The following is a 21245-nucleotide window of genomic DNA, read 5'->3' as shown; positions in this document are numbered from 1 at the left end:
CCTAAATTGTCCTACCAGTGATACTGTGTAAACAAACACAAACACTCAACAGACACAGTTGATTTGCTGTGGTGAGTCCTAAATGCCAGAGTAGAGCTGCAGATGCTTACACAGCACTCCACACATGGCCTTATTTAGACATGACCATGAAAATCCCTCTATGAGCATGTGTGTGAGATTTTGGGTGGAGGGGGGAGGTCAGCATATAACTGCAATCGCAAATATGCTGCCAAAGCTGCATTCTAAATCATCTGGACAGAAGAAAATGCTACATGCGTTCGATTCTCCTGGTTGAAGCAAAGCTGGTCTGAAATGATGTTGGTATTCAGTGCTTTACTCTGAGCGAGTATTGATGCTGTGGCAGCAGATACGTCTTTGAGAGTGTTGATGTTCCAGATGGCTGTGTCACGGCTGTGAAGTCAGAGAGATGAATCATCATCCGCACTCAATGATATCAATAAGAGAATCTCACTATATGCAAAGCAGTCACTGAAAGAGGAGAGTTGTAATTGTAATAAAGTAATTTTTCGTACAATTATGGGTTATTGTTGATCTCATAATATTCTTGTATGTTTTGTGATGTGGTGCCGAGCAGGAGAGTTGTTCATAGCTGACGGGCGGATGAAGGAAGCTCAGTTCTGTGTGCAGGAGGCAGGAACTCTCTTCCCCGCCTCACACTCAGTGCTGCTGCTCAAGGGCTGTGTGGCCGAGCTCAGGGGCAACGACGCGGAGGCCAAGAGCCTGTATGATGAAGCTCTCGCCATCAACCCCAGAGGACACCACATACTGCTGCACCTGGTAAGTGACACACGCTGCACACACACATCTTCAACCCATACCACTGTTGATATTGTCAACTAAAACAGTAACTTAAGTCATTTTCAATAATTGAAATGAAGCTGAAATTATTTATATACTTAAAATAAATATTTTTTTTAGATTATATTAATTATAAATATATAAACAACGTTGCCTTTGCAACTTAAAGAAATAAGTTAATATTGAAGTACTAAAACAAACATTTACCAAAATTATAACAATAATGACAAAAGCACAAAACTTATTATAGTACTATTCTATACACTTTTTGCAGAATTTGGCTCATTATGTCAAAACTCTACACACAAGCCAATCAGACATAGCCCTTGGAGATTAACAGCTCACATCTATGCCAAAATGGAACACTGCAATCAAAACTTAACACTCCTTTCTAAAAATGAAATTCTTGCAACAAAACCATACACACAAGCACCATTTGAATTACTGTCTTATCACCAGCAACACACTGATGGTCTTTATATAAAACACTGCAGTCTTTGTGTTTCTATTTTTATTGTCATTTTCTCAGACTCAGTCTTCTGTAAAACTCACAAGTAGAATTTCTGCAGTAATCAAACAAGAGTTTTTACAAAAAAACAAACATTCTTACAGAAACAAAGAAAAATAGAATCACAAATTCAGCAACAAAACAAAAGTAAAAAAACAAAACCATTACTGGATAAATTGCTATTGGGGGGAAAAAAACATACTTGTTTTGTGTGTGTGTGTGGTGGGGGGCTTATGATCCCGCCTTCTGTTCGGATCTGGCCACAAGATCTCGTCAACATCACAGGCGATGTCCTCGCGGGCTAGGCATCGGGGAAAATATCACCCTTGGATTGATCCCACCTCAATGTCTCCGCATGCCTCTTCCATTGCTTGCAAAAGAGTCATGCAGGCGTGTGGTTGCCGATCATATAATTTCCACCACCACGCTGAAAAGAATTCCTCGATTGCATTTAGAAAGGGGCTGTAAGGGGGCAGGTATAAAAGTGTGAAATGGTTATGGTTGTTGAACCAATCTCGGACCAGAGCAGCCCGGTGGAAACTAACATTATCTCAGATGACAACAAACCTGGGCTGCTGTGGTCTGTCCTGCACAACTGCATGTAGTGCATCTAGAAATGCAATGATCTGTCCTGTACTGTAGGGACCTAGAGGGGCATGGGGATGCAGGACTCCTTGGACACTAATTGCAGCACACAAGGTGATATTTCCCCCACGCTGCCCAGGGACATTTACAACAGCCCTTTGTCCAACTACGTTATGGCCCCGATGCCTGGTTTTGGCCAGATTGAAGCCTGCCTCATCCACGTAGATGATGAACTCATGTGGCAGTTCGGTGGTATCAAAATCCAGAACTGTCTGTAACAGGAAAATATTGAATAGTGTTACTGAAAACACATACAGTAACTACAATGTCTATATTTTCACACAAGTAGGGGCTGGGTTGTGTCAGTATAAACAAACTTTAAGCTACAGGCAGGGCAGGTGGCAGCATAAACACTCATTCCCACATCACAATATATAGTATGTAAAGTAAAGTGACACATACGTGCACATAACCATGGCACAGATCCTTGACCCGGACACTGTTCCTCTCAAATGGCACCCTGTACAGCTGCTTCATTCTGAAGTTATGTTTCTGTAGAATGCGACTTAGTGTAGAAATGCTGACCCTGTTGATATTGTTGAATACACTTCTATTTGCAATTATGCGTTGTTGCAACTCACAAAGTCGGATTGCATTATTTTCTCGCACCATTTCAATGAGGGCAAGCTCTTGTTGTTGAGTGAAGAGCTGTTCCCTTCCACCTTGAGGAGGTCGTCCAACCATTCTGTAGAAAATGCCACCGCAAGATGTCATTGGTTAGGTTCTTTTTCACATACTGTACTTTCAAACTGTACACAGTACTGTAACATCACAATGGTATTCCTTTACATATGCTTCACAGCACTACCCATTTTTGTATAGTACAGTTAGTACAGTAATAGGATACAGAATCATGTGACACATACAGTAGGTACAGTCTAGAGTAGAAACTTGAAGATATACCTGTTCTCCAGTCGGAATGTCCTTATTATCAATGCTACTGTGTAGTTGCCCAGCCTCCCTCATGGACAGACCATGATTTATCACATGGTCCACCAGAGTAGCCCTGATGTCATCTGATACACGTCTCCGCACTGGTCCTCGTCCTCTTCCACGTCCACGTCCGACTCCTCTCTCTCTCTTTGTTCTCATCTTACTCTTACTCTGACTCTCATTGCCTCCATGCTTGCAAAGTTCTCAAAATGGCTTACCTGAGGCCTATTTGTAGTGCTAAGGCTCAGACCGATTGGTGTTCTGTTTTCTGTGCAAGTGTTTTCAGGTGTGTATGTAAGTGCCTACAATTGCCAGATGAGTTTTGCATTTTGAACAGAGTGTTTTCCCAATGATAACAGGTGATTTCATTTTTGAAAACGTGTGTAGCGTTTCGCAATAAGTGTGTTACAGAATTGCAAACAAAGTGCAAAGTTGACAATGTGTTTAAGCTATGGTTACACTGTGTTTAAGGTATGCTACAAGAAGTTTAGGTATTGAGGCTTTGGTCTAAGCATTCGGTTTTAGTGTGTAAGCAATGGGCAAAAACTGTAATACTTTGTGTTTGTATTTTTTTTAGTTTAAGTTTTTCATTTAATATTTATATTATTTTATTTTATTGGAGCTTTATTTAAATTAAGAATTTTAGACCTCACGTGAAATTCCCGATCACATGGATTTCTGAAATGGCTGCCTAGTAATTGAAATAAAGCTGAAATAAAATACAATATTTGATGAAAAACAAACTTTGAAAAATGTAACGTTAAAACTACAAAAAATCGAAATGTTGCCTTGGCAACTAACCAAAAATAAGTTGAAGTTGAAGTGCTAAAATGACTAAAACTAAAACTATATATATAATATTATATTATCTCCTATACATATACATATTGTATTATCTCATATACATATCTTACTTACACACACACACAATTCAAATACTAATAAATACTGTAATAGTATATAAATAATACTAAAATAACATGACTCAAAATCCAACAGTCTGAGACTACAGAGAATATCTGGCATTTTTGTCAATTAATTGTGATCATGTAACCTTTTGTACAGACAGTACAATGTTCTTGCTTCCATTGAAGCTTGTGACGTTCTTCTGATCATTCTCAAATCGTGTTTCACACAAACTTCTGGAGTTCATGCAGCTCTAGTGCAGCTGTCATTAAAGCAAAAGAGAGACAAACCAAATACTAAGAGATTATAAATTCATATTAAGGACTATTTCGTGTTAGTCAACGTGAAAAGCTTTGAAGACCACTGATGTCCTGGGATATGATGATTGAGTCATTGCATATGCAACTTACTGTATATACAGTACAGTACATACATCTTTACAACCCACAGTGATGTGTGCTAACATTAGCTCTGCCTCCACTCTCTGCTCTCATTGTGACTGCATAATGTCGGGCCCTTCATTACTCATCTTCACTGGAGTAAACGGAGTGAAGCTAGGCCATTTTCTCCCTATATCTGGCCAATCAGAGCACACATCCCCGCTATTTTTGGACAAAACACGTACCATATCAATTCCCTGAGCTGATGAGAACTAATTCTGTGCTAGCTGGTGATGCCCTGCATAGTTCACACTCACACTCACACACACACACACATACATACATACATACATACAGCTGGTCTTTATCAGAGCATCACAGCACTGTGAAGCACTGATTTCTCAGGATTAAGCAGCTATGATTGAACCGATGTGGAGTTTTGAGGGTTTCATCAGCTGGATCCAATGAGGAGAGGTTAAGCATTTCTGTTCTTCATGACACCTGTGACTAGAGCAGCAGCACTCTCATTACTTCTGTCCTTCCTCTGAGACATTTTATTTCAGAACCTGTCTGTTCACCCAAAAATGGAAAATTATGACACAGTTTATTATGTCTTTCCAAAACCAGGTAAATCTCATGAAAAAATTTCCAAGTCACACAAGTTCACAATAAAGTTGTGACGTAACTGAAGTAGAGACAGAATTTTACTTCCATATTGTGATGTATATTATTATTATTATTATTATTGAAAAGATTATTAAAAAAGAAAAACATGTAGGGCAGGACTTGATTAAATCCATCGGTTGTTGATTAGATGGAAGCAGATCTGAATGTGAGCTTACAAGTCGATTGTTTAAGTGGATAAAATGATTGGAGAAATACAGTAGCAGTCATTTCAATGGATTGAAATATGATATTTTGATTAAACATTACAAGATCAAATTAAAAAAGAAAGACAACTATGAATAATTTATAATAAAACAAAATAGCATGCATTTAGAAAATGCCATTTCATGCAGACTTTACAATAGAAAAAATAAAAATACATTTTTAGGACCAAATGTTAATTAATGTAATGCATCTAGAATCTAGAATCTATTTTAAATAAAGATCTCATTACAGAATTTGTTCTATATTTCCTGAAGAAAGCCATCCATTTTCATTATTTTTAGTCAGTCTAACCAGTCCAGAGTACAACCAATACTACCATGATGTAAAATACTTGAAATAGTATTTTTGTTTAAACTTTTATTTTATTTTTATAGTAATAATACTGATTTGTCATTGTGCTAAAGAGAGGGGCATCCTTAAAATTATAATGTCACAATGCTAAAAAAAGTAACATTGTGGTACTTCAAGTAGGCTTTGTTTTCGTCAATTATTTTTTATTTTGGACTGATGTGGGAGAGGCTTCAAATGCGAGATCAAATTAAAAAAGAAAGACAACTATGAATAATTTATAATAAAACAAAATAGCATGCATTTAGAAAATGCCATTTCATGCAGACTTTACAATAGAAAAAATAAAAATACATTTTTAGGACCAAATGTTAATTAATGTAATGCATCTAGAATCTAGAATCTATTTTAAATAAAGATCTCATTACAGAATTTGTTCTATATTTCCTGAAGAAAGCCATCCATTTTCATTATTTTTAGTCAGTCTAACCAGTCCAGAGTACAACCAATACTACCATGATGTAAAATACTTGAAATAGTATTTTTGTTTAAACTTTTATTTTATTTTTATAGTAATAATACTGATTTGTCATTGTGCTAAAGAGAGGGGCATCCTTAAAATTATAATGTCACAATGCTAAAAAAAAGTAACATTGTGGTACTTCAAGTAGGCTTTGTTTTCGTCAATTATTTTTTATTTTGGACTGATGTGGGAGAGGCTTCAAATGCAGATCCTTTATGTCCCATGGGCCATAAAACAACAACGTCAGTTTTGAGGAACTACTCCTTTAAATGAGGATGGGAGATGGCAGGGTGCAGCTGAGGACAGAGGACCTCTGCTTGATTCATGCCAATTTTTATACAACTCACTGGTCACATGATCATAAAACCTCACACTGATAGCATATATGAATCTGCTGCTGTGCGATCCACATGAACGTGTGTGTCTGAGTCATTGCTCAAGGCATCTGGTTGGGTATTTTTCATTTAGGGATGTCAGCTGAGGTGAGTCAGACACAATCTCATGTCATATGAGTTTCTCTTTCTGGGACCTTTCTGTCTTTCTATGGCTTTCTCCCTCCCTCTTTCTATCGCTCTTCTTTCTGGCTCTCTTTCATTGGCCTGTCAGTTGATTAGATAATGCAAATACATTATTTATAACACTTCACTCCTTCTCAGGCCTTCATGGGATGCCTAGCAACCAGGCAGTTGTATCACACGGTGCAAGGGAGCTGATAATGAGACATAGAACCAGTGTTAAGGCCTTTTCATATGAGACGTGGCATGAGTGCGCTTTACGCTTTCACAGGCTGATGTTGCTTTGGTCATCATGCACTTGCACTAAGTCACCATGTTGTAACATGTTACATTTGGCATGCTAGGATGCTTTTTGTATTTTTCTATTTTGGGAACCATCTGGTAAGCATGCTCATTCACTCCCAAACTCAGAGGGGGAAATCTAATTGCAATTGTGCAATTTTTAAAAATGTAATTAGCATTTTTAAAAGCTCCAGGTTTGCTGTATTATTCTTATTCTTATCATTGTAATTAAATAAACATATTAAAATAAGAAATATTACTATTGTAAAAGTATTGTTCCACAGTAAAATAAAAAAATCAAGTATTTTACCTTATAGTTTCAAGTTATGGTCAAACTGCATTACTGTAAAATTACAGTACTAATATTTGTTTTAACCTTTTCAAACGTGGGGGGAAATCTAATTGTGATTTTTCTGATAAAATTGTAAAATGCATTTCTTTAAAGAGATTCAGGTTTGTTGTGCTTTTTTGTAGAGCAAAATATATTTTATTTTACAGTACTGAAAATGTACAACACTGATATTTATGTTTTCATTTCTATATTTTCAATCATGTATTATTTTATACATTATTATATTATTTTGGTAGAAAACACTGGATTGTGAGCTGCTCGTGTCAAGTCAAGTCACCTTTATTTCTACAGCGCTATATACAATACAGACATAAAGCAGCATAAACAGGAAAAATAGCAGATTCAATTATGGAAATTTAACTATGGAGACAATTTAAATCTTGCTGTACTGCAGCTCTAAAAAGAAAATTGTGTCATTATTAAACTCAAGCCTGTTCAGTGTTGATTCAGTTCAGATCAATAACAGTGTAAAGTTGATCAATTTTGAAACAATTCAGCTCTACAAAAGCCAGAAATGTCATGTTATTCAACTCGAGTCAGTTCACAAGTAGCAATGAACACAATGCCGCGGCGCTTTGTTTTAAAACTTGTGGCGCATATATTTATTTAATTTGCATTTTGATAATTGCGCTAAGTCATATCGCAATTTTATTTTTATTTCAATTCGAGAAACAACAGTGAGAATATGAGTCTCTGCACGTGTGAATGTTCTGGCTTTTGTGATGTTCTGATAATCTAGTTGTGTGTTTGCACATGAATCAATGGTGTGTCTGTGTTCGTGTCTGTTTGAATACACATGAATTAGTGTTTGTACTCTGTGTGTGTATTGTCTGTCTAGTAGCTGACACTTGTAATCGTAGCTGGTCCCAGCTGGATGGGATCAGTATCCCGTTGGATTAGTAGAGTTCAGATGCGGGGCTGTGACCCTACGTCAGTTCTTCAAGAGGCACCTTTACTACATCATATATAAAAATGAGCTATTTTATGTCACGTCTATTTACATTTTAAAACTTACTGCTTGTGCTTTGCTGTTCAGTCCTCCAGGTATAAGACTCATGAACACCAATCACCAGTACAGCCTCATACTGAGCTGTGATTGGTCCACGGGCCTGTCAGTCGGTGTATTCCTGCAGCTGTGTTATGATGGTTATTTCAAAACATGCCCTGCCTGTGGCTGCTTCTTTCACTTGTATCTGTGAGAGGCTCGTTTCCTGCCTCGCTTTTCCCTCCTCGCTTTTCTCTCTCCCCAGCGGAGTCATTGTCCTCTCTGATGTGCTTTTGAAGTGCCTGCATAATCAGCAGTCATGAGCCCAGAAATACAACTCTGCATTGATGTGTGTGTGTGTGTGTGTGCGAGCTGAAAGAGGGGACGATGAAATGTAATTGCAATGAGTAATTTATGTTGTTGTTGGCAGGATTAGGGAATCAACAGAATTTAACTCTAGGCATACACACCAACATACACTGCAGTTCTAAACACACTTTTCATGCCATACTGTTCATTTACTATATAAATTACATTGATATTTCAGATTCAAGAAGCTGATAATTCTCATAGTTTTTCAACCTTTGAACATGTTTGATATATTTTGATATTTGTTTGACTTCCAAATGGCTTAAAAGTTTTATTTTTTTCAGATGAAACAATTTCTTTAAAAAGACAAATGTCAAAGGGATAATTCACCCCAAAATTAAAATTACCCCATGATTTGCTTACCCTCAAGCCATCCTAGGTGTATATGACTTTCTTCTATCAGATTAATACAATCAGAGTTATATAAAAAAAAAAGTCCTGGCACTTCCAAGCTTTATAATGGCAGTGAATGGGAGTCGAGATTTTGAAGCCCAGAAAAGTGCATCCATCCATTATAAAAAGTACTCTACATGGCTCTGGGGGTTAATAAAGGCCTTCTGAAGTGAATTGAGGCATTTGTGTTTTTAAAATTTTATAAATCGTAATCTCTATCTTCCGCTAACTGTTGCACACGCTTTCACGAGAGTGTAACGTTCCAGTGTATGACATAGGTGTAGTGTAAGTTCCAGTGAGAATAAAGTTGTGGACAGACACAAGTCAGGAGATTGATACAAAACAATCTCAAAGGCTTTATCAATGCCTAGAAGCACAGTGAAGTCTGTTATTAAGATGTGGAAGGTGTTTGGTACAACACAGACCCTCCCTGGATCAGGACGTCACTCCAAACTGGATGAAAGAGCCGGAGGAAACTGGTCAGAGGGGCGGCCAAGGGGCCTACAGCAACTCTGAATCAGCTGCAGGAATTTATGACAAAGAGTGATCATTGTGTGCATGTGACAACAATATCACAAATTCTCCACAAATGTGGCTTGTATGGGAGGGTTGCAAGAAAAAAAAGACACTCCTCAAAAGAAAAGAAAGGCCACATGCAGTCACGACTGAGCTTTGCCAAAACATACCTTGAAGATTCTGAGGCAGATGAGGCTAAAATTGAATTATTTGGCCTCAACACCAAACGATATATCTGGCGGAAATCCAATACAGTAGGGATGCACCGATACCACTTTTTCCAGTACTCGCCCGATACGATACTTTTATTTTTGGTACTTGCCGATACCGAGTACCGATACCAATATTTTATTGCATTTGTAAATTTTTTAAATATTGGGTACAGAAACCAAAAGAGTATGCATAATGTTAGTTGGTTAACTTCATTTATCAAATAGATACAGTCTAACCAAAATTTATTCAGACACCTTCAACATTTCTCACATTATCACAGTTTATTCGCTATAGTTTAGAAAATGGTAATAAAATATAACAAGAGCTCAAAGTTAAACTGTGGCAGAACAAATTCAGCTTGATAATGTCAGCTAACTTTGATAGAAAGGTATGTAGCCTAATGGATTACAATCAACCCACATATTAGGCAGCTGTTAGTATGACAGTATTTACACAACTATCAATACTTAGTTGGGCAACCCTTAGCCTCAATGACAGCCTGTAGTCTCCTGGGCATGCTGTCATCCAGCTTCATGCAAACCTCAACTTCACTCCCCCCCAGACTCGATCTGAATAATTTTTGGTCCCAAATTTGTATCAGTTTTACTGGTAGTCCACTGTATGAAGAATTTTTTGGTATGATTTGTCAGTTTACTTTATTTTGCTATTCTCACTTACATAAATTAACTATAGTGTCCTGCACCCACTAGTAAAAAAAATATAAAAAATTATATCTGGTCTCTGAATAATTTTTGGTTTGACTGTATATCCTTTGGTTATTTTCACACTTAATTATGCCCATTAAAATGTATTTTACAAGTTTTTGTTACTTTCACTGTTCATCTTTAATTTAATAGCATTAGAGCTGCTCCATTGCAGCGGCTCAGTACTGTAATCACACGCTTTGCTGTAATAATGCAGGGAACCACTCGTTATAAATCTCCTAACTGATATTTTCAGAAATAGAAGTCACGTTTTTTCATCTGAAAGTGCTGCGATTTATATTCCAAAGCCACTCATATAATGCAGAAACACTCAAGCAAGCAAAACGTGCAACGTCTGCACGTGTTTGTACTGGTGCAGAATAGTGCAGCCTATCACATTTATATATTACAATATTACAATACAATATTATTTCTTATTTACATAAGAAATGCACAGATCCGTTATACTGATGTACATTTGATATTTTCTTTACTGTTTACATTCACTTAAAACAACCGACTGTGCTTACAAGGATACTTGTCAAGACAGCCATTGGTATTCACCTGCTGTCTGAGAAGGCTATATGTTTGTGCACTTCAGGTGTGTGAGCGGTGCGCATAGAAATGCTCTATCACAGTGCGTGCATACTGCATTGAGATGTCTTGGGCTTAAATGGCTTAAAATTACTTTAATGTTTAAACTGACAAGACTTAAAACACGTGAGAATGAAAAACTTTCTCGAGGAAGCAGCACTGGCCTGATCATTAAGATAGTTTTGGGGGGCTAAGGTGACAGATAGGGGGGCTGAAACCCACCTAAAAAGGGTTTAGAACCGCCCCTGGTATAGCATGCGTAATTATACTGAAACATAAATATATAACCAGTTTACCTGGTTCAGTGTGATGGCTGAGCCTGTTTCTGAGATAACAACATGCCAATCCATGGTTGGATTTCCGACACGGCTAATCGTAAGTCATCTTACACTTTCAATAAGCGTGACCAGGGTTGCCAGGTTTTCACAACAAAACCTGCCTAATTGCTACTCAAAACTAGCCCAAAACTACAAAACCCGGCAAGTGTTCAAGTAGCCCAATTCCGCGGGAAAACCGCAGACTTGGCAACACTGAGCATGACTGATACTCGAGCCAACTCAGCAGTGGGAGTCAAATTGCCCCCTAGTGGATGGCTAAAGATTTGTTAAATCATATTCATAAATTCTCAAGGGAACGTCTCTGAATTAACTAATGCTTGTGCCCCCCTGGGTTGAAAACCCCTGGTGTAGAGTACAAAGTAGTGTAGAATTAACACATTTTTGCTAATGTAGTCTACCAAATAGTTTGGATCAGTTCATTCAAATAGACAGCCCTACCTGCATGTATGTACTGTATATGTATACATTTTTAAACAGTTCATGAGTCTGAGGGGCCTTTTACATGACACATTTTTAAACTAAAAATGGAAACGTTTTTATGCGTTTTGGCTGTTCATTTACATAACATATTCATAAATTCTCAAGGGAACGTCTCTGAATTAACTAATGCTCGTGCCCCCCTGGGTTGAAAACCCCTGGTGTAGAGTACAAAGTAGTGTAGAATTAACACATTTTTGCTAATGTAGTCTACCAAATAGTTTGGATCAGTTCATTCAAATAGACAGCCCTACCTGCATGTATGTACTGTATATGTATACATTTTTAAACAATTCATGAGTCTGAGGGGCCTTTTACATGACACATTTTTAAACTAAAAATGGAAACGTTTTTATGCGTTTTGGCTGTTCATTTACATAACCAGTGTTCTGGGGTCCTGAAAATGCAAACCTTTTGAAAACAGGTTTCAAAGTGCAAGTTTTTAAAAAACGATACTCTTGTGTAAACTACAAAAAAGTGGATTTGTGAAACCTGTGATGTCATGCGCATGCGTTTTACGTGTTCAGTCCGTGAGCATGCATAAGTGCGCATGCGCGTAGTGTTGCTTTACAAAGTGACATCGCCATCTACTGGCCTGGCATGAATAATACAGCCTTTTTAGTCTTTATCATGGATCTGTCCAGATAGGGATAGTTTTGACAGCGTTGTCGTCTGCATGCAAAACTTTTCAAAAATGCAAATGATAAATTTTTCCGTTTCCATTATTGTTGCGTCAACATACCCTGAAACTGTATTGTACTGATACAAGTTTAAAACTTTCCACTTTACCCATACAAACACTTTTATGTATAGAGTGATGTGGAACATCAGCGAACTGTCACAAACTCCCCACACTCATGTTTTTCTTGCCCACAAGGCAAGTCAAATGTTCCGTTCTGTAAAAATACGTCACACGACAAAAAAAAAAAAAAGCTTTACTCTCTCTCTCTTCTTGTTCACAGGGGAAGTTGCTGGTGCGCACAGGCCGTGCGGGTCTTGGGGAGAAGATGCTGAGGGATGCGATACAGGTGGAGAACACGGCACACGAGGCCTGGAGTGGCCTAGGGGAGGCGCTGCAGAGCAGAGGCAGTGCACAGGCTCCGGACTGCTTCCTCACCGCACTGGAGCTAGAGTCCAGCTGCCCTATACGGCCCTTCACCATCATTCCCCGAGAACTCTGACATGTCTCTCACACTCATACATGTGTATATGAATCACTGGAGCGAATGCTGTTCTTCAATCACTTTAATGACACATACTGTATAACAACAACATTGCACAATTAGGCTTTTCACTCCATTGAAAGGGAATGGTCTAAAGTTGTGGTCACATTAACAAATATCAGTGAAATTTTGCAGGCAAAAATGGTCCATTGTCAATAGATTTGTATAAAGCATTGATCACACAGATATGTCTTTCAAATCAAGCAGCTTTCTGTTGTTCAGAATGGCCAATTCGCATGACCAACTTGAATACGAGCGGAATCTGCACGGATTCATGTGGAAATGACTGGATTTCACCTTCAAAATTTCGCCAAACAACTATAAATGTGAACACACATTAATTCAGTGGCTAAAAGCATGAAACGTTAAATAATTTTAATGGGCATTAAAAAGTCCATTGTGAATTGTGTATGAAGCACTGCTCACTTTCAAACCAAGCAGTTTTTCATTGCTCAATGTGGTAAATTCACATGAAAAACTTGAATCTGAAGAGAAACCTGCGTGTATTGTTTTTGCCCTGACACGAAATTCCCAATTTTCTATTGAAACGTCTACGAATTTTAACTAAGCAATAGTAAATGTGACCTTAAACACACTGTCACTTTCAAACCAAGCAGCTTTCTGTTCGTCAGTGTAGCAAAATGTGGATGGCGAACCTTTTTGTTTTTTATGTGTCGAAACGTCCAATCGGATTCCTGTTATAATGACTGAATTTCGCAAACTTTCACTGAGCAGTGGTAAATGTGATTGCACCTTTAGGGCCAGATTTACTATCAGCTTGCGCCAGAGTAAACCCTCTGTTGGCATTTAAAAAGTACTGTCAGGATTTACTAAAGATGCATAGTGAAATAGGTGTGGACAGAGTTATTTTTGCAGCTGACCTTATTGCATGTGCATTTGTAGGACTTTCCCTTTCAGACGCAAAATTTAGGAGGAGATTATTTAAATGAATCACGCAACATGATTTTATTAAGGGTTGCATTATTCAGTTTACTGGTATTTTCGCCATTATTTACCACCCCAAAAAAAGCATATCTTAACCTATTTTGCTCTTGACATGGCTCTGATTGTTGCTGCCAAGTAGAGGCACTACAGAGAACAGAGTGCGTGGTAGAAGGGAAAGTATTTTTTCCACTCGTATGAATGTATTTGGAATGTAAGATCTGCTTGTTTGCAATCTTACGTTAATTTGCTCTACTCTTGGTAGATTGCGTTGGTCATTATGGAAATGAGATGTCATTCCTATATTCTTTAATTTGTTTATTGTCAGTAGATCATCTGCAGAACTTTACATTCCCATCGGAGCTTTTTTGGAATTGCGCTCTTGCGCTAATTTGCCTTGTTTAGTAAATCTGGCCCTTAGTCTGGTGGAAGTTCAACAAACAGCTAATATCTTTTACAGCACCTTTAGCATGACGAAAAAAGACATTAGCCCGGGGTTATGTGTTGTGTAAGTCCCTATTTAACCCAGCACTGGGTTGTGTTTAACCCAGCATTTTTTAGAGTGTACTTCTGCATAACAATCATGTTTCACAGCAGGAATAATAAGTAGGTCCCATTAAATGGGTCGATGGTATGATGCTTCTGTCTGTTCTGAAATACATTTATATGCAATTCAAAACTTAAATACACATCCACGTTGAGACAGTTTACAATTGAAATTATGAATTTGAGCTTTCATGACATGGAAGGGTTAGCGCAGGCTGTCTAATGCTAAAACCCAATAAAAAATACCCATGCTTTATGGAATTATTTAATTTAATAATTGAAAGTTATACCACCTGATTATAATTTTTTTTTTGTTAAAAGTGTTTATTAAAAATAAACTCAATAGATTATATTGCTAGAATATTTTAATTAGTACATACGTAACTGTAAAAAAAAATGTCCAGAGATTCATATGAATAACATGACATGATAAATGATAACATAATTGTTCATTTATTTCTATAGCACCGTTGTAGAGCAAGTGTCACAAAGTGCTTGAATCCAAGATAAAAGAGAATTTAAAAAAAGAAGGAAAGAACATACATAGCGAACAAAATAACAAAACAAAAAACAAGTTTAAACTAATGGGTTTTTTAGCAACTTTTAAAAAGTGTCCACATGCAGGGTCCACAGATCTGAGATTCAAGGGAAGAGCATTCCACAACTTGGGAGCAACTACCTCAAAGTCACAGTCACATTTTGCCTTTAATCTGGAGCGAGGGACAACTAGCAAGATACGTTTGGAGGATCTCAAATTCCTGCTGGGATTATAAGGTTGCAACAACTCATTTATATAAGTAGGAGCTTATATGCAATGCTCTAAACGCCAACACAAGAATTTTTAATTTGACTGGGAGCCAATGTAAAGTGATTACAATTGGCGTTGTGTGAGATCTCTTTGATGACTTGGTTAAAAGCTTAGAAGCAGAATTTTGAACCGCTTGTAATCATTTCAGGGATGAATTACTAAAACATGTAAAAAGAGAGGCGGGAGGAAATAAAAGCATGTATAATCATCTCCATCTCCACTATTGACACAAATGGCCTCAATTTTGCAATGTTTCTCAAATGATGAAAATAATTTTGAACCAGATATTTAACGTATTGATCAAGACTCAAGCCTTGCCCCATATGAACACCTAAATTATGAAGGGAAGGTTTTAACAGAATGCCCGGACTTTCCATCAATTTAGGAAGAACACCAGGAGGAGCCGATGTAAGTACTTCTGTTTTTCTTTTCTTTTTTCAGAATTTAACCGCAGGTATTTTTTTTTACCATTTTATAAAGTTTATACAATTTAAAAGAAGAGATAATTTCGTAATTACATGGGGCTTAAAGGAAATATAAAGTTGAATATCAATTCAAAGATGGATCAAGATTTGTTTTCTTGAGAATAGGTTGAACAACAGCTTGTTTAAAATAAATTGGAACACGACCAGATGTTAGTGAATTATTAATTATGGTGAGCACACAGGGACCAATGGTGTTAATCACATTTTTTTTAAGCAGTGCCACATCCAGGGGACTGGAAGAGATTTTCATAGAGCTAACTAGTTTAGTGAGATCTTCTATTGTTATCTGAGAACATTTCTCCAAACTTACTAAACTGGAAGTACAAGGTATTTGAAGAGAAGGAATAATATTATCTTGTATCTTACAAAGTATTTATCTTATCCACAAAGAAGGAGAGTAAACTGTTGCACTCATCAGCTGACGAGATTTGGTTCGTAGGTGATGGAGGAGAAACGATGTTATGGTTGGTGTCAATTTTGGGATTATGTCTGCTACTAGATATTAGAGTAGAAAAGTACTTAATTCTGGCATCCTTAACCATGTTATTAAACTCCATTAGAAGTTCTTAAATACTGATACTGAACTAGTAGTTGAGTAGATTTCCACAAATGCTCAGTTTTACGGTAGGTGTGTTTAAAAAGAGCGAGGGGTGGAGTTAAACAGAGGGGCTGCTATGGATTTCATTGGAGCAACTTCATCCAAGATTGAAAGGCAGTACTCATTAAAAAGTTGAACTTGAACATCAACACTACTGTTTGACATAATAATGGACGAATTTTCAAAAGCAGCACAACATTTTTCTTCAGAAAGGGTACTTAGGATGCAAGAATTAATTACCTGGCTGCATGATGATGAATCTAAATGAAAAAAATAAGTCAAATAAAATACAAATAAAATACGCTGTTTTCAGATGACTCCTCACTTCCAGGACAGCCTCAGCTTCACCTGAATCCCGGTGTTGTGCCCATTTTCGACCCCCTTACAAATTATTACCCCCCTTGTTGAAGTCGCTACCTGACTGCCTAAACCTAACCCCACACCCCTACTCCTAAACCTCCCAAATAATCTGGTGGGGGTCAGAATTGTGCACAACACCCGACCCTTCTCCCTCGCTTCCTCCGATGTCTTCGGGAACTTCAGTGTAGAAAACCACCACCAGAATCACCAGCTGAGTGGACTGATGTGGACAATAATGACTATGGAATATCAGCCCAGGGCGGTGGAACATTATGATCTACCACTGATGATCTTATGTAGGCTATAGAAGAGTTTGGCGACCATACACCTGAGCAGCAAGTCCATCATTAAGAAGCAGAAAAAGCAGAACGGCACACAGGACAGGTAGGACACAACACGGTAGACAGACAGCAGCAGTGGCATAGTCAAACATATAATGCAGTGTATCAGCATTAAGTTTTAAAGGTCTTGTTTAATTTTTAACATATTTTGTCATTATGTATTCATTTATTTATTCTCTTTCTGTTAGCACTTGTGACCTGCAGTAGGTGCTGATGCATGGGATTATTTGGAGAGGTTGTAACTGATAAAGTCATGCTGTTCGTCTCCTAGCATCAGCCTGTATAATTATCCTGACCAAGCCAGCCGAGCGATCCTAGTGTCTTATCACATAACAATGTTCCTGCATGGCTCACACAGGAGACCTGGGCTCATTATGGTGCATACATTTTGAAAGAAAAGGGAATGATTTGATGGAGGCCTTTGAAGTGGAAGCTTGTTCTTTGGGATTTTCTTAGTTAATCAATTAATGGAGCACAACAACAGGGTCCTGGAAGTAAAACTCCCGCTCATGTTCTCCATAGAGAAATAGATTTTGTACAAACCTTTTAGGACAGAAGTACCATGAGCTCTGAAATTGTTAAAAGGACAGTCATGCTGGGGTATGGGGCCTTCCACAAACTGTTCCCACAAAGTTGAAGACATAGTATGCTATAGTCTTGGTATGCTGAAGCATTAAGTGTTTCCTTCACTGGAAGTAAGGGGCCTAGCCCAACCCCTGAAAAACCACCCCATCCCATCATCCCTCCGGTCAGGCAGGTAGCGATCTGCTGGAATCCGCCAAAGCCCGACTCACCCATCTGCCAAACAGAAGCATGATTCAGTAATCAATCATAGAACAGGTTTCCACTGCTCCAGAGTCCAGTGGTGGCATACTTTACAGCACTCAATCTGACGCTTGGCATTGTACTTGGTGAGGCTTGCATACAGCTGCTCGGCCATAGAAACCCATTCCATGAAGTTCCTACCGCATGCTGTTCCTGCATGGCTTGATCTTATATACTTGTGGTAATGGGTCTGATTAAAATACACCTCAATTCAATAATTAGGAGGTGTGTCCAAGTACATATATAGTGTATATACATAGCCTTTATTGAATAATTCAATGATTTCTATTCTTTATGCAGGTCTATTTTTTTCTTTCTGCTTTATATATAGTGTATATACATAGCCTTTATTGAATAATTCAATGATTTCTATTCTTTATGCAGGTCTATTTTTTTTCTTTCTGCTTATGGTGAGGCAGAATTATGACTTTAAATAAATGAACTTATTATGAATTATGAATAAAATTGTTAGTATCCAAATAAAATCATATAATGAGTAACGAAACTGTGCTGCTCAACATATCCTCCTGAAAGTTGTGTTTAAGAATGTCCATGATCATTGCCCTATTTTGTAAAATTATTGGGAAATAAGAGAAGTTTGCTGGAGAAAACAAAAGCTCATGTTCACTGTTGCACTCTATTACATATCATGTTCATGCTTTTAATTGCATCTGCACATGCAGGTCATCACTAAACAGCGTGTTTGTCAAGTTCCAAGTTTGTCAATACAAGGACTGATTATGTGCTAATAAAACAAAGCGATCAGCATCCTGAGAAAACCTTCTCTCTTAGGTTTCACTCTGCTGTGTGTGTGTGACACTGTCCCGGGAAAATTACACAAACCAATGACATTTTGTGTTTGTGTTATTGGTGTTTTAAATGGTGAGCATGATTTGACCAATTACAACATGTTCCTGGATCAACATCTTTGTTGATCCTGGAACATCATTCCAATCAACCAATCAGAATTGAGGGATAACTTTTCAGGAAATGTCAGTTTTAGGCTTACGATCAGGGTTAGGTGCTTCTACACCCTTGTTAATCAGCTATCATTTCCCTCTGATTTTAGGAATAAATTATGGGTAAGGTTAGGCTTAGGGGTAGGGATTGGGTTAAGTCTGTATTTCTGGACAGTAATGTTGATCCAGGATCAACAAAAGATGTGGCTGAAGCTTACCATTAAAAATGTTCCCGACAGGGTTATTATAGTTAATTAAAACTAAAGCTATAAAATACATTAAAATAAATTTAATTACTTGAAATAATATTAAAAAAATTAAATATATAAAACTTTTTTATTTATCATTTTCGTTTAGTATAACTTGATGTATTCAAATAGCTAAAACTGAAATAAAATGAATAAAAAAAATAAAAAAAGAGACAAATTTAGACGTTTATGAAAAAACTAAAACTAATAAAAATGACAAAGACACACAACACCATTACTAAAAGCTTAACATTTAAATATAAATATGAATAAATAAGAAAGTAATTCAAAATATTAATAAAAACATAACAGTGTCTAAATTATATACTGAAAAAAAAGATAACCTAAAACATGGGATTTTATTCTAATAAAATATTTAATTTAACATTACTGAATCATCCTAAATATTAAGTTACACCAATATAACAAAATTTAACAGTAAGCTCAGGTAGAAATTGCTTAACAATTGCAGGTGACCACTTTTTATAGTGTACTAAAATAACACAATCTGACCGAACAATTATACAGCGCATTTCAGCATGAATTATTTAATTAATCTGTCATAATGTGAGGCAGTTACAAAACGATGGGACAATTAAAAACTTAAATTATTAACTAACTTTAAAAAAAATTATGATATGACTACTTAAAATGTTTTGATTGTTACTGAATCAGTTTCAACAGCTACATGAGTTTTCACGGTTGTAACCTTGCGTTCACCTTCACATTTGGTGTGCTCAATTAGTTGTTGTTCTCAGGATGGACAAAATAAGCTGTTTCATAATTTGTGCTGTTCATATTTCACAAACTATAGTACATCTCCCCACTGTCCTGAACCCAGAACATCCTCTTTAAAGTATTATGAGTCATATAATAGACCTGTGATGTAGTACCAGCACCTGTCCATTGCAATGTAAAATGATACAAGGCCTCCAACCACTTTTTTCTTGTGTGATGTTGACTCTGAACATGACCCTGTTAAAAAACACTTGTGCGATTGCATGAATCCCTACAGCGTCACCTGACTGCACACTAGTCTCGTTCACATTCTATTTTGGGAATAATGGAAATGTTCACCATTTTAGTGGCACAATAACACTTACTCACGTTTCTTGGGCACGAGTATACTAATTTTGTACTGACTTTGTGCAGTTGTTGATTTGTCACCAATGTTTTTGGTTTCCCTTGTTTCTTATCGATTTTATAAAACAAAACATTTGAGCAACATCACACGAGTAGCCGTGTGATATCGCTCTATTTCAGCATGGCTGTGATTCAGCCGTAGGCACGAGATGCATGCATTTTACTGATGTCTCTCACTCTCTCTCTCACTCTCTGTAGGCTACATTATCAGTATCATTAATGTCAGCAGAATTATTCAGGGCCTCAACAATGGAGTTAATCTAGCTATTGGTGTGAGTGTTGTAAGCAGCTGTTTTATTGTGTGACATTGACCTCTTTGTTGCGGCTGAATGAGTTATATGTGTGTGTGACAGTCATTACAAAGCTTTGTGGATTATATGGGCGGTCAGTTCATGACATAGCAGACATAGCAATGAGACCTTCCCTTCTGAAAATAAAGTGTATGTAAATTTATTGAATGTGCACCAGTAGTGTACTTCAATCTTAAATCTTAAAAGTAGATTTTTAAAAATATGGATAAAAAGATCATTTTCCGTTGAGACAACCCAGCCGGCATTTCAACAATTATTCATGGGTGACGCTACGCTATGGATCAAGGTTGAATCATTATGAATCATTGAACTTTGTTTTGATTTTTCAAATCGAATCAATGATAATATTGCAATGTTTTGGTTCAAATGTCTTGTTAAATAATGTTGATAAACACGTCTTTTGTTAAAGGGGTCATATGATGCGATTTAAATTTGTCCTTTCTCTTTGGAGTGTTACAAGCTCTTGGTGCATAAAGAAGATCTGTAAAGTTGCAAACACTAAAGTCTCAAATCCAAAGAGATATTCTTTATAAAAGTTAAGAGCCTACCTAAAACGGCAACACGGCTAACACGCCCCCACATACCTACGTCACTATGTGGGAAGATTTGCATAACGCCACCCAAATGTTCACGCAAAGAAAGAAGGCGTAAATTTTATTCTCGCTGTAGTATTGTTGTTGCTGCCGCCGCCATGTCGTGAAGGCACTGTGTGATTCATTATGAAAGAGAAACTACTTTGTTTGGCCTTCCAAAAGAGGATGATATCTGCTTCGTCATGCCTGGAGCTGATCCGTGCTGGTTGCTGAGGAAATACTGCGCTGTGGA

The 21245-nt window shown here is 37.3% G+C and overlaps 1 protein-coding gene across 2 annotated transcripts in view; it reads left to right on the top strand.

Moving 5' to 3' along the window:
- Positions 1 to 14302, top strand: part of ttc7a (tetratricopeptide repeat domain 7A) — a 37215-nt gene extending 22913 nt beyond the window's left edge. The window contains exons 18-19 of one of the 2 annotated variants that reach the window (XM_016278599.1): positions 596 to 798; positions 12594 to 14302. In XM_016278599.1, coding sequence (XP_016134085.1) covers positions 596 to 798; positions 12594 to 12812 — 422 coding nt within the window. In that variant the 3' untranslated portion in view covers positions 12813 to 14302. Of the gene's footprint in view, positions 1 to 396; positions 569 to 595; positions 799 to 12593 lie in introns of those variants that run through there. The other variant, XM_016278600.1, reaches the window with a different exon arrangement.
- Positions 14303 to 21245: the final 6943 nt, after the last annotated feature.

Source organism: Sinocyclocheilus grahami, unplaced genomic scaffold (genome assembly GCF_001515645.1).
Source record: "Sinocyclocheilus grahami isolate Dianchi unplaced genomic scaffold, SAMN03320097.WGS_v1.1 scaffold123.1, whole genome shotgun sequence".
Classification (NCBI taxonomy): Eukaryota; Metazoa; Chordata; class Actinopteri; order Cypriniformes; family Cyprinidae; genus Sinocyclocheilus; species Sinocyclocheilus grahami.
This window is presented reverse-complemented; position numbering and strand designations above follow the sequence as displayed.